At 36.1% G+C, this 15,191-nt stretch overlaps 1 protein-coding gene across 1 annotated transcript in view; it reads left to right on the top strand.

The window, feature by feature from the left end:
* Dora (zinc finger SWIM domain-containing dorado) overlaps window positions 1-15,191 on the top strand; it is a 495,561-nt gene that overhangs the window by 261,765 nt on the left and 218,605 nt on the right. The window contains exon 12 of the mRNA XM_090399467.1: window positions 9,026-9,212. Within this exon, the coding sequence (XP_090255593.1) occupies window positions 9,026-9,212 (187 nt within the window). The remainder of the gene's footprint in view (window positions 1-9,025; window positions 9,213-15,191) is intronic.

Raw genomic sequence — 15,191 nt, 5'->3', positions numbered from 1 at the left:
AACACTTGACCTTATTAAAAGAATTAAGTAGCTTAAAGTAATCTTTGCATACAGTCATGGCCTGAATGCTCTCAGCTTCCTTTATATTCCCCTTATGCATAGTTCTGTGGTTTTATGAGTGGTAAAATCAGTCTCATGCTCAGATAAAACTCAGGCTTACATAGAAAAAAACATGTTTATTAAGTGGTCAAAGAGATTACAATAAAGTTAACATGTCAAAGGCTAATCACATTTTTATCATTACTAAATCACTAGTTAAGCAAGTAAGAAATGTTCAAGCTGACAAGTATGCTATTCACGTTCCATGGGTAAATTAAATCCACACATAGCACAAAACATAAGTCAACTTCTAAACTAAATTTTCTGTCATTTTACTCCTTCACATTAGATTAGGAACTGCACAATTATAAGTTCTCAGACTACCAGTCTAATACAGTCAATAAATCATTGCACATGGTTACTATAAAGTTCTCTTTCCTCCTAGTCAAAATTCTTGTTTCTTCTTTCATCTAAAACTAATTATTACATAGGTGAAAGAAAAGGTTTTAGTACTTGACCACCTTGATGTGATGATATCATGATTCTTTTGTCCGTCCTTTGTGTGGGGATATCTTTCTGCTACGGTAGATTGCCGCCACGCGGAAATCACGTGCTAGTCACAAATGGGGCATTTTTCTTTGCTGGACACATGCTCATCTCATGGTTTGCTGTTGTTAGCTCGACCGCCATCAAAGGGGAATCCTTTGCTATCTCACATCGGTAAAACCTTTACTGATGGCCTGAATTGGAAAACTGCCGTAATCTCGCATATAGGCTTGTCCGACTCTCGTCAGTCAGCAACAGGGAAAGGTTGCAGCTCGTCGTTGTCAAGCTTCCCTCCGATCATCAGCATTGCTAGTCCACATGAGAACACAGGAACAGGCAACAACAAGAAGGCAAAAAAAAAACAAAAGAGAGATAGCTTCAAACACACCTGAACTCGCTTTTATTCTCCTTCATAGCGCCCTCTTTCTGCCTTCGAATCTTATTCAAGGCGCCTCCCTATTCGCTCTTACGAAGTGGCATCACATTTCTGCTCCTCAATGGTGCTCTTTTCGTGGAACGCGAATTCCGTTCACTTTCCACGAATGTCATTGGCAGAAGTCAGCAAGCGACCTTTGGACTTTTGTTAGTACTTAGATACATGTTCTTGTATAGAGCACAATTTAACATTAAAGCTTTAAACAATACATTTATGTTTAGATATGCACTTTTTTCTAATTCACATTTTCTTTAGAAAATGTGACATGTTCTCTCATATAATATTGTGTGTTATTGCAATTGTTATACCACTTATTGTGTGTTATTGCAATTTTTATATTGTCCCCAAAAGATGTCTCATGGGAAATGAAATATTGGAACATTTAAACTTGTTTATTTATTTCTGTGTACTGCATTCATTCATCCTGTTAAATCTAATTATGAGGACACCAATGTTTGTATCCACAACTGTGCTGTGGACAGTATCTATGGGATGTTCTACTGCTGCCGCCACCTAGAATTCAGCAGTTTTCTTATAAAGATGCTAACAGCTGTTTTGCTTAAATTGTGAAAAAGTCAATGCCATAATTGTAATTGTTTTCAAATATTGTGTGATTTTGTTGAAAACAAATATAGAAATGTATCGTCTAAGGATAAGATTGATAACACTGTAAAGCAAATTCTTACTTTCTCTCTCTCTCCCTCTCCCCCCCCCCTCCTCCTCCCTCTCAGCAACATCAACAAAATAAACTGTTTTATAATTTGGGTATATATTAATTATAAAATTATATTCAAAAATGTGTAACTTTTTGTTATCCTCTTATTTGTTTTCAAAATATATAAACTTAATGCAGGAAACACAAAAGTGAAAATGAACTTCCCCTGACTCTAATAAGGACACACCTACACCTATATGTAAGTATAAATTAGTTTCATAAGCCTGTGTGAAACACTCCATCATAATTGTCCATGTTCATTTTCTTACTTTTTTTTTTTTTAAATAAGAATTCCACCCACTTATAGTGACTTAGTACTGTGTGTACAGGATAAGGGTTTAGATAATTCAGTAATCTTGTCCTGGACAACCAAATGTTTATTAAGTCACTTCAGTAAGCAGGTTGGTCTTATTTTGCACTATTCAGTGAATCATTTGGTTTGTAGTTCAGTATCTTCATTGGATGTGAATTTTGTACATGTTTTTGAAAATTTCATCATCAAATTCCTAACATGTATCATTAAGTGGTATACATCGGTGCTTCCCAAACTTCTGGATGTCATGGGGAAAAATTAAAATATTTCACAGCCCCATCGAAAAAAAAAATCGTAATATAGACATATATTATTATAATATTTATTGTATATATATTCAATACAAAACATACACAGTGAATATTGCTAAAATCGAATGCAAATATTACATTTTTAACATCTTACATACACATTTGACATGGCATATTATCTCAGATTTTTATATAGATAGATATATTGTTATTGTACATTTGCAGTACAAACACATGAAATGTAAAACAATTAGTAATAAAGAAAGAATTAAAAACATAAAAGAAGTTTAATGACAATTTAAAATAAGCATATATTTACTAATATTCATTAAGTCCCGAAATACGCAGGAAGCAAAATTTGTGAACCTGCACTAATGTGTGATTTTTTCCCCCATTAAAATATAAAAAATAACAAAAAAAGAAATAATAAAAATGAAATACGTTTCTTTTAAGATAAAACTTAAATTTCTTTTAAGATGAAATACGTTTCTTTTAGTCTTAAAACATTTTCAATTTGTTCTCATTATTTCACAGCCCCCCCCCCCCCCCCAAGGGGGCCACAGCCCACAGTTTGGGAAGCGCTGGTATACATGATATGATAGTACTACATGAAAAACTTACATCATCACTAACTTCTTATCTACAATTTTCCTATAAAATTTACAGGAAAAATGTAGATAGGAAGTTAGTGATGATGTACTTTTACAGATTGATTTAGAGTCTAAATCAATTTGTTACCTGTCAAGAATCCAACATTATCAGTTGTTATATTTCTGTCTTCTAAGGCACTTTTTACTGCATCAATCTGCCTACATCTTGGTCTTCCTCTGGGTGTATTTCCTGCCAACCTTGCAAAGAACACTTGTTTTGCTAATCTTTCCTCTCCCATTTTGTTTAAATGACCATACCACCTGAGATTAGTTCTGCTAACACATTCTTGGATGTTAATAATGTCAAGTTCTTTCCAAATATCCTCGTTTTTAATATGATATTGCCATTGATGCCATCTGTTCACACCCCTAACCTTTTTTAGGATTCTCATATCTGCGGTCTCTAGTCTTTGGTCAAGTGTTTTTCTTCTGACCCATTTCTCAGATCTATAAGTTAAAATTGGTTTGAACCCTGTCTTGTATACAGCTAATTTAGTGTTTTGACTAATTTCTCTCTTATTCCATATATATTTATTCAGTTGACTTCTTACCATACTGATTTTGTTGATTCTGTTGTCTATTTCTATAATTAATTTATTGTCTTCACAAAAAATTTTGCCTAAATAGCTGAAATGTTTGACTTGTTCTATAGATTCTTCATTCATGATGCAGTTCATATTTTCAATGTCTCTGTCTATTTACATTGTCTTTGTCTTGTTATTGCTGATTTTCATACCAAATATGAAAAAACTTTTAGCCAAATGAAAAAACTGAAGACCAAACTATTGATAAGGAGCTCAAAGCAATATGAACTTGATTTCACCAAATCTAGCCAGAAAAGCTGGTCACTTCTGAGAAAATTAAAAGGGGGGGGAGCAGAACTGACAACATGCAAACCACCAGAGGTAACTCCTTATTAAATGGCTAATCATTTACTGAAAACCTCCAAGATAAGTCCCAGTTCTACCAGGAAAATAACCGTGCAATGTTCCATCAGAATAAATCTGAAGAGGTGCAGGAAGCCTTAAAACTCACCAAGAATGGCAAAACTGCAGCAGTGGATGGTATATCCTCCCCTAGTTTCTAAAACATCTCGGCCAACGAGGTCAAACATGGCTGGCCACCCTTTTCTCAAATATTATAACAACTGGAAAACCACCAAAACTGTGGCAGGAAGCCAAAATAATTGCTGTTCCCAAACCAGGGAAAGATCCAAATAATGTCAGAAATCTATGACCTATCTCCTTGTTTTGCTCCACCTGTAAGCTCCTTGAACGAATTCTCCTTAAAAGAATTTCACCACTCATCGAAAGAGCACTCCTGATTGAACAAGCTGGCTTCAGGCCAGGAAGAAGTTGCTGTGACCATGTCCTTGCTCTGACAACACAGATTGAAGCAGGCTTCCAGAATAAACTTAAATCCGGAGTTGCTTTCATCGATCTAACATCAGCTTATGACACAGTCTGGATCAGGGGCCTCCTCCTAAGCTAAGCGATATCATAAGGTACAAAACAACTTTCCAGCTTTTTGAATCTATTCTCTCCAACAGAAAGATATGGGTCCATATTAGTGGAAAAAAGAGCAGGCCCAGATTCCTCAACAACAGTCTTCCACAGGGCTCTGTGTTATCCTCTTTACTATTTAACATCTACATGTCTGACTTACCACATACTAGCTCAAGCAAATATGTATACGCCGATGATCTCGCTAACCTACACCAGTCTACCTCCTTTGCCAACCTGGAAACAACCTTGAACACAGACCTGAACATCCTGGAGGTGTACTTAATGCAGTGGTACCTGAAGCCAAACCCAACAAAAACTGTCCATAGCATTTCACCTGAACAACGCAGAGGCAAATCGACACCTCAACCTCCCACATACTAGCTCAAGCAAATATGTATACGCCAATGATCTCGCTAACCTACACCAGTCTACCTCCTTTGCCAACCTGGAAACAACCTTGAACACAGACCTGAACATCCTGGAGGTGTACTTAATGCAGTGGTACCTGAAGCCAAACCCAACAAAAACTGTCCATAGCATTTCACCTGAACAACGCAGAGGCAAATCGACACCTCAACCTCCCACATACTAGCTCAAGCAAATATGTATACGCCAATGATCTCGCTAACCTACACCAGTCTACCTCCTTTGCCAACCTGGAAACAACCTTGAACACAGACCTGAACATCCTGGAGGTGTACTTAATGCAGTGGTACCTGAAGCCAAACCCAACAAAAACTGTCCATAGCATTTCACCTGAACAACGCAGAGGCAAATCGACACCTCAACCTCTCTTTCTGTGACAAGAATGGTAGAACATGAGCCTCACCTGAAATACCTTGGAGTGAGCATGGACAGAATCCTAACCTATAAAAGGCACATCACCAGCCTCCTGTCCAACAAAGTTAAAACAAGAAATAATATCATCTCACGGCTTGCTGGAACAACTTGGGGTTTGTGGTGCTGATGTCTTAAGGTTGTCTGCAATAGCCCTCGCATTCTCTGCAGCAGAATGCTGTGCTCCTGTCTGGGAAAGAAGTGTGCACACTAACATTATAGACACTCGGCTAAAATCTACCATGTGCACAATTAGTGGGACACTGAGAAGCAACCTCCCCTGGCTACCTGTCCTATCTAACATTGCTTCACCAAATATACGGAGAAGACTAGCCTCGATTAAAGTATTTAATAAAGTAATGAGTCACCCGCTCCTTCCCCTGCATCAAACTCATAAATCCACCTAGTATTCACCTAAAATCACGAAACCCTTTCTGGTCCATGGATGAACTCTTCAGCTGCCTTACATCAACACTTGACATGTGGAAAGAACAATGGTCCAACAATCTTCCAACAAATGGTTTCCTGGTTGAAGATCCATGTGCTCCGAAGTCTGGTTTTGACCTTCCTAGGAAGATTTGGTCATCTATCAACAGGATCAGAACTAACTAGGGCATATGTGGCTACCTATTACATAAATGGAGACTATCAGACCACCCTTATTGTGACTCTTCCCCTGTGGCCCAGACAATTACTCATATTGTGAATGACTGTGCTAGGTGCCAATTTCATCGTGGTGGCCTCCAGGACATCCATGCAGTGACAGATGAAGCCCTGGATTGGCTTTCTGGTCTGGACATTGAAATGCAGCTGCTTTTGCCATAAGAATTAATAAATAAAAATTACAACAGTTATTCAATTTAGTCAGGGAATCTTGCAGACTTGTACTGGATTTATTTAAAAGTACAATGTCATCTGCATAAAGTAATGTGCTGAGATTAACATCTCCAATTTCGATATCAAGTTTAATACCACTTTCCTTCATAATGTGATCCATATGGATAATGAATAACAGAGGGGATAATGCACATCCTTCTCTGACAACGGATTTAATATCAAACCATCTTCCTGTACTTCAATTCTAACTGCTAACTTACAACTCAAATAAAGACTAGGTATTTCTTGATATGATGCCTCATTGATATCATATAACTCTAGCTTTTTGAATTGCTTTTCTCTTAGCACCTTGTCGTATGCCTTTTGCAGGTCTATGAAACTTAAATACAGATCTTTCTTATATTCCCATGATTTCTCAACTATTTGTCGTAAAGTGAAAATCTGATCCTGAAAGCCTCTATTTGGCCTGAATCCAGCTTGTTCTTCACCAAGCTTCTTCTCCACATTCTTTCTCAACCCTTTCTCAAGTATACTTGCATAAATCTTACCAGGAACACTCAGTAGGGAAATACCTATGTAATTCTCACATTCAGTTCTATTTCCCTTTGTATATGGGTACTATGAGAGCTCTACTCCAATCATCTGGAATTCATCCCTCTGTCCAGGCCTTCTGAACTGTGCAGTGCCACTGCAAGACTTTTTTACCTCCATAGTTGAGCATTTCTGGTCGAATATCATCTACTCCTGGTGCCTTTCCACATTTTAGGCTTTTGATATCTTTTTCTACTTCAAGTATGGATATGTATTTCTGATTGCATGCCCATTGAGTGTTTTTTTACCACTATACTGTCACTGTTTGTTTCATTTAGCAATTTTTAAAAGTAATTACTCCATACATCAATGATATCTTTTTCTCCAGTTTTCTTGTCACCTTTATCATCTCTAATTTCTTTTACAACACTCTTTCCTCCATTTCTGAACTCTTTCAACAGCCTCCAGAATATTTTGCTGCCATCTTGATATTTATTTTCTATGTTCTTGCCAAAGTCTTCCCATGTTTTACACAGTGTTTAGCTTTCTTACATTTGTCTCTGTGTTCTCTAAGAGCACAAGCTGACTTATATGCAAGGAACTATTGATATGCTCTCTTCTTTTTCCTTCACTGCCTCTTTAACTTCCTGTGTCCACCATGGAGTTCTGATTTTTCTAACTTTGCAGACAACCTCACCACATGCCTCTCTGGCTGAATCAATGTTTTATTCAGGATTTGCCACTGAATCTCCAAAGTTTGGTTCCAGTTCTCAAACTCATTTTTTCTCGAATAATGTTTGTGTAGTCTACAGTTCACACCTGAGAGCGGCCCAACTTTTCGTCGTCTGAGCAATTCAGGTATAGGCTTTTTATGTCCTGTTCCTGCTCTGCAAATGAAGTTGGTCTTTCCCTCTTAGTCTTGGATGTCCATGGTCTCTTCTTCCTGTAAATTTATATGCTATGCTCAACTTTTATTCACTTTAAAACTTTCTAATATGTTCTTCTTTTCAATATGAAATTCAATTTTATCCTGCTCAAGACTAAACGGTGATCACTTCTAATTTCAAATCCTCTTACAATCTAGTGTCCTGCACCAATGAGAAAACATCACTATCAACAATAACATATTAAATGAGACTTTCTTATTCTTTGCCTCTTCTCTCCATGTGAATTTGTGCACATTTTTATGTTGGAATATTGTGTTAGTAATAACCAGTCCATGTCCTGAGCAGAAATCCAACAAGTACTCACCACTATTATTAGTTTTGCTCTTTTCTCCAAATTTTCCCAAAATATGTCTATATGTCTGACAATCGTTTCCTACTCTGCTATTTAGATCCCTAACTTTTCATTTTTCATTTGTCAGTTTCTTTCTCTAAAGTCTCAAATAATTCCTCCACTTCTGCCTTAGTAGAACGTTCTGTGGGACCATAGGCACAAATAAGTCTCATTGTCTAGTTCCTCATTCTAATGTTTGCCAACATCACTCTACTCGATATTGTCTGCCATTCAAGAAGATTAGTCTCGTATTTAATGTTGAATACTATAGCTACTCCTTCTTTTTACCCCTATTGTCGATCTGGTACTTATCCAATTCCTCAGCTAGCTCCATTTCTTTGCCATTCAGGCTTCTTATATTGATAGTACCAATCTTGAACTCTTTTGATGTTGAGTTGGGGTGTTTCAGGATTTGTTCCAGTAGCTGTCTTTTCACTGTTTGCCCTGGTTTCCTGGCCAAAACAACAGGGTCCCTTGTTTAACTGGGCGATGCTCTAGCTGGCATGAAATTCTGTCATGTTGTACTATCGTTTTATTTGTGGTTTAAGCCAATAAGAATGCAATTTGGTCAACTAAATCCAATTTTATACGTTTCTGTTTTGAGTAATAATCAAAGATGCTGTGTGATTAGCATCATATTCATTAATTTAGGGAATTAGTCATTTGAGAAAATATCTGAATCATTCATTGCTTATGTGATTTTTGCACATCAGGAATGAATGATATCCCCCCCCCCCTCCATTGATAACTCCTCAGCTTTGCTTCTTTAAATGCATATCAGAAACGATTCTAAATCTTCATCCTGATTATCTTATTACAGCTAATTTATTATAAGAATTAAATATAAATAAAAAAATAACTGAGGTATAAGTTTATCCATATGCTATTAGAAAAATTGTCCTTTTAATATTAGTCAAAGAATTTGTAATGTTTAATATAGTTATAAGTTCCTGAATATTTCATTGTAGGTGAATAAACATTTCAGTGTCTAGATGCTGATGAGAAATAAAATATTGAATAAACAGATGAATAAATTTAATAGTTTTGTGTTCAGGCGCTTTTATCAAATATATTGCAATTTTTATAGGTGAAATTAGCAAATCAAGAGGGAGAATTAGTTGTCTTGTTGAAACGTCTACCGTTAACTGAAGTGGAACTGGATGTTGTGTGTAAGCGAGCTGAACAGCTACGAGATGGGCAGTTGTGCTCTCGTGGAGAAGCACTTTTGCCATTGATGCTTGCTAGTTATATATTTGATGCTCTGGTTTTATCAGGTAACCATTTTTATGATTCTTTGATATTTCTACAAGTAGTTTAGAATAAATGCACATAATTACGTATACATACATACAGAACTTATGATGGGTGATTGCAGTATAGAGATCGCTGTTTTAAAGATCAGAATTCAACATTTTAAAATTAAAATATAGGACATTGTATTTCATTTTATTCTTTATAGAATGGTGTGCTGCTCATATTTTAAAAAAATAATAAATAAATAGTAGACGAGTAGAAAACCAGAAAAGCAAGAACATGTGAGACACTGCATTCGAGGCTGTATGGTGTGAGATAGTCCAACAGAACAAAATATATAGTAGATTGCAGCTACTGGTACTAGAGGGTGTAAAGGAAGATGCAATTGGCATGCATCAGCAAATTAGCTCAGTGTGTTCAGAATGAATAATCAATAATTATTTAAGACCTTAGCTTTGGGGACATATCAGAAGGAGAAGATTCATAAAAAAAAATCTTCTTTTTTTATGAATCTTCTCCTTGGAATTTGTGTAACTACTAAGAGATTAATTATTTGAAAACAGCTTGCGATGGAGGTTTAATAGTAACGAGTTGGATAATAGTATCAGAGGATTTATTCATAACAAGAACCCTGCTTGACTGATTCCAAAACTTTGATCCAACTTTGTGATATCACCTAGTAGGATTCCAAAATTAGGTATGATGGCCAATGTAGCAAAAGGTAATATATACTATTATCAGATCCACTCTCCAACCTCATGCATAACAGCATAACACCGTTATGCAATCCATTGCTTTCTTAGAACCTGACAGTTTTTACATGATTGCAGCAGAGAGAAAACCATACAATGAGGCATGATAAAACAGGCTTGTTTCATCAGCATAAAGTAATTTGAGTACTTTCTTGGATTTCCATTCTTTTCCACCTACAACATCTTGTGCTTACATTTCTATCAAGACAACCAACCATTTGTTGCTTTAAAATCATCATGACTCAGTTTCTTAACTAGATCCTCTGACTTCTTTTTTTAACATTTGACCACTGATGCACACTCCTCGTCCAATTATAATAGAGAATCACTGATTTAGGGCATCCTCAACTTCAGGACTCTTACCTTCATGCTTCTGTTTTTGAAATGTACCCCATTTTCCATGTCATGTCCATTCTTCTCTCACTTTATCTTACTGCTGTATCAAGTGCACAATCATAGATTTCGGTATTCTAGTTATCTTTGCCAGACGATAATGACTGGCATTTAATGAATTGCATTTGATTTTGGTCTAGTAAGGCTAGTAACAAATGTTTACATGGCATCTTGGTAAGGGTCCAGCATTTTATAAAATTAAAAACAAAATTATCAAAAATAGAGCACTGAAAAATCTCTATGCTTCTGATTAGGTGTTGCCTCAGCATGAAAGATGACACAAGTGCATGCAGCTAATGCTAATTAAAATCTGTCCCCCTTAGAATCTAATATGCTGTAGAGCATGAGTCAGGGAGAGGAATGATGAATCATTTACATATATCACCAAAAAACACATGGAAGAACAGAGCTGATGAGTCATTAACAAGCTGTGGTTTGGTGTGATATGACTTTTGCACTTGTTGTGCCAGTAAGCCTTAAAACAACTAACCATTTACAAGCACCTTACTTCAGAGGGATAATCTTGAGTGCTGCATCTCCTGCCTCAAATAAGCAAAGAAAACTCTTGCAGTTTTCTCGATTTGTTTTTTTTTCTTTAAGACTTACCCAAATTAACTGATAGCCCAGTTAACTGGATTCTGTTGTAGTTTGAACAGAAGGAAGAACTAGCAATGGTGTCCCCCCCCCCTGTTAGCAAACCTATTCATAGAATGGTTTGAAAAACAAAAATAACTTTCAGTTCCAAGGAATACAACCTAAAGTTTGGCAGCAATATTTTCGTTTGGCCCAGCTGTATTACCCAATTAATAATTCTTCTAATTAATAATTAGAAGAATTATTGTTATTGTTACGTGACACCTCCAAGGAGTCCAAAGACTCATCGAAGGAGGGCACCTACCCTACAACTCTCCATCTCCACCACTCAATCCACCAACTACAGCAAACCACATCATCTACACCAGTGCTATCCACTGCCCACTACCACCACTAGTATTTTCACAGACAATCACAAACATCCATGCCCATCATCAGCATGAAGGGCATGGATGGCAGGATTTGAACCCACAGCCTTTTGGCTGGAGAGCAGATACGTTAACCAGTTCATCATGCATCTCAACAACCTTCACCCTCAAATTAAATTCACTGTTGAATTAGAGGCAAGTACGTCTTTGCCATTTTTTGGATACACTTGTTGAGGTACCCAAACAAAACTCAGCTTATAGGAAGCCAACAAACACCAGACATTACTTACACACCACATCCCATCACCACCACTCAGTGCAGAAAATAGGCATTATCCTTTCCCTATGTGAAAGGGTTTACAGAATTTCCACTACTATAAATAAAAGAAACCATGAGTTAGAATGCCTCAGTTCCATCCTACCAAAGAATTGTTACAATAGAAAATTAATGGTGGAAAAAAAAAAATCCTATGCCAGCTTCCAAGACATTTGGATGAACATGAAAATCAAAACTTGAGAGGAGCAGTAATTTTCCATATATATAACACAGTCCAACACAATTTTTGCTGACTTTTATATGAGACTTGTTTTTTACTAATTTGGGTGTGCTGATTTCAAATATCAAACCCATTTTTCTCTATCACGTCAGGTTTTTCCTCTATGGCATTTTCTTTTTGCTAATTTGTAAGTTTTTGATAGTTTTAAGGAGGCTGTACTATTGAGAGGATCAAAAATCGATTTTTTAATATTATTTTCTGAAAGTATGTACTTTTAAAAATCTGTTCCTAACTTTCTATCAAGAAATTCGGAAAATTCCCGAACATATAGCCTATTATTCAAAGCAGTGTGCAGATCAGAATCGGAGTGCTCACCGCTCTCGCTTGTTAGTAAACAAATAAATGCGTAGGAACCTGCAACAGCACGTACTGGCACTTTGAATGCGAGAGAGGCCGATAATTAGATACATAACTACTTAACAATATTCATTAAAAATTACAAGAATATTTATAAAAAAATAACAGTTTTACCTACACACGAGTTTCAGGGAATAAATTTTTGTTTGTAGCAATTTCTGCTGTGTGTTCTGTTTTGGTAATCCCTTTGAATACTCCAACAGTAGTCGGCCATCATGTGAGAATCCCATCTTCCTTGGGATTCTCATAGTTTTTAAGTCTTGATGAAATCTTTTGCCTTGTTCATCGCTTACAGCACCTAAATTCTCGGGAAATCTATCAAGATGACTGTATAGGAAATGAAGCTTTATGCTCATGTTGCAACCTAGGCGCTGGAAATTTTCAAGCATTGTTTCCACTAGATCTTTGTAATTGCATGCTTTTTTGTCTCCAAGAAAATTATTCTTGGAGACAAAAAAGGCTTCTTTCTCAATTTAGTTCATAGAGTTGATGAAATTTGGGTCTCTCATTGAAGTTCTAATTTGCGGTCCATCAATTACACCGGCTTTAATTTTTTCACAACTAAGTCGTGGAAATTTTTCACATATATATTGGAAACAGTTACCTTGTAAATCTAAAGCTTTAACATACTGCTTCATAAGACCTAGTTTGATGTGTAGAGATGGAAAAATGATTTTTTCTCTGTCGATTAAAGGTTGATTTATAACATTCTGTTCTCCAACATTTAAGGATATTCTAAGTGGCCAATGTTTCTGACTCCAGTGTTGGTTTCTAGCTCGACTAGCCCAGAACCATAGAAAATACGGAAACTTTGTATATCCTCTTTGAAAGCCAACTAAAAAGTTAACCATTTTAAGATCCACACAGATGATCCAGTTATGGTCTGTATATTTTAATAACTTCAGAACCTTTTTAATGTCCTCATATGTTTCCTTTAAGTTGACCGAATAGCCAATAGGAATTGAGCCATATACATTCCCATTGTGTAGTAAAACACACTTGAGACTTCTGCTTGAACTGTCAATAAATAAACGCCACTCATTTTGATGATATTGTACAACACTCATTTTAGTTAGTAAACCTAACACATTGTTACAGTAAACAAACCCACACTCGTGTTTAAAATATTGTACAAGATTACTTTCCCTGCTACGATAAAAAGTTATTTTCGTATCTTGCTCCAGTAAGTTTTTTTTCATTTAATCTTGAAGCTAACAATTCCGATGATTCCTTTGATAGGCCCAAATCTCTTACTAAGTCATTCAATTCCGCTTGAGTAAAACGTTGCGGTCCAGAACTAGAAATTAAATTTTCATTGTCTAAATCAACATCCGGGTCTTGCTCCTCAAGAACATCTGGCATATCCCGATCGTGCTCATTCTCAAGTAAAGGAAGTCCTTTATAAATTGGCATGGCTATTTCATTGGAATGAGCAACTGGCCGAATTGCTCAGTCGAGATTTGGATACCCAATTTTTTTTCTTATTCTTCTTATTATAACCAGAAGTCTGAACTAAACAAAAATAGCAATCATCTACGTGATTTTTCAGGTCACGCCAAATCATTGGAATGCCAAAAGCTAATTTTTGGCGTTTTCCCTTGCTCCACTGCCGTAAATTTTCTACACATGACTTACATGTGTCTTACATTTGGAGCCCATGACTTGTCCTGATCTGCAATTTTTACGTCAAAGTATGCAAAGTACACTTTCTTAACAAAATCAGTGATATATGTCCTTTGACTGGGAACAGTAAAGCTGCCACAAATGTAGCAGAAGGAATCTACACTATTGACACATTTTCGAGTAGTAAACATGATGTATTTTCTTCACTGCCAACTAACATGCAATTAACAAGACAAAAAAAACCAGAGACTTTATTGAAACGTTATAAGCGCGCATCATACTTTCACGATCGATTAACGGTCGACTGATTTTGATCGTTCTTTGTCCACTATGACGCATATAGCATTCATTTGTTTTAGGCAGTTGTCATCGCCTACTTTTCATCACCTAAATGTATTAGGTCGGTTATCGGCCTCTCTCGCATTCAAAGGGCCAGTACGTGCCGTTGCAGGTTCTTACGCATTTATTCGTTTACTAACAAGCGAGAGCGGTGAGAGCTCCGATTCTGATCTGCACACCGCTTTGAATAATAGGCTACATGTTCAGGAATTTTTCAAATTTCTTGATAAAAAGTTAGGAACAGATTTTTAAAAGTACATACTTTCAGAAAATAATATTAAAAAATCGATTTTTTTGATCCTCTCAATAGTACAGCCTCCTTAAAACTATCAAAAACTTACAAATTAGCAAAAAGATAATGCCATAGAGGAAAAACCTGATGTGATAGAGAAAAATGGGTTTGATATTTGAAATCAGCACACCCAAATTAGTAAAAAACAAGTGTCAGATCATAATCAGCAGAAAAAAAAATTTTTTTTTGTTGGCCAGTGTAATCAGTCACAGATAAAATAACAAGGATGCTACATCATCCTTGTTATTTTAAATTTCAGTGAAATATAAAGTTACCTTCTACCCCATCTACAACATGATCTCTAATCAGCTGAAATCTAAGTTGTAGTTTACACTGCATAGGACAGACAGGTAGGTTAGGAGAGATATGCCAATCTGAACACTTCAGGACTTTGAGAATGAAAGAAAACACAAATCAGCACTGGCAGCACATACAACTGAAACAAGACATCAAATATTATGGCAACAAACAAAAATGCTCCACATAGATTACAGATTTTTTTTCAAGAGCATTTAAAGAATCAGCTGAAATGATAAAACATCCTTGTAGAGCAGTGGTTCTCAAACTGGGTGCTGCAAAATTTTGAATCGTTTATTTGAAAAAAGCAAAATATTCAATTGCCACAAATAACTAAATCAAAAACAAAAAAATTATATATTTTGATTTTAATGGATGAAGCGTATATAAAAATTCATTTTTTGTATCACTCTTATATTATATCCTG

Source organism: Typopeltis vanoorti, chromosome 1 (assembly GCF_054136105.1).
Source record: "Typopeltis vanoorti isolate ZY-2024b chromosome 1, IOZ_Tvanoo_1.0, whole genome shotgun sequence".
Lineage (NCBI taxonomy): Eukaryota > Metazoa > Arthropoda > Arachnida > Uropygi > Thelyphonidae > Typopeltis > Typopeltis vanoorti.
This window is presented reverse-complemented; position numbering and strand designations above follow the sequence as displayed.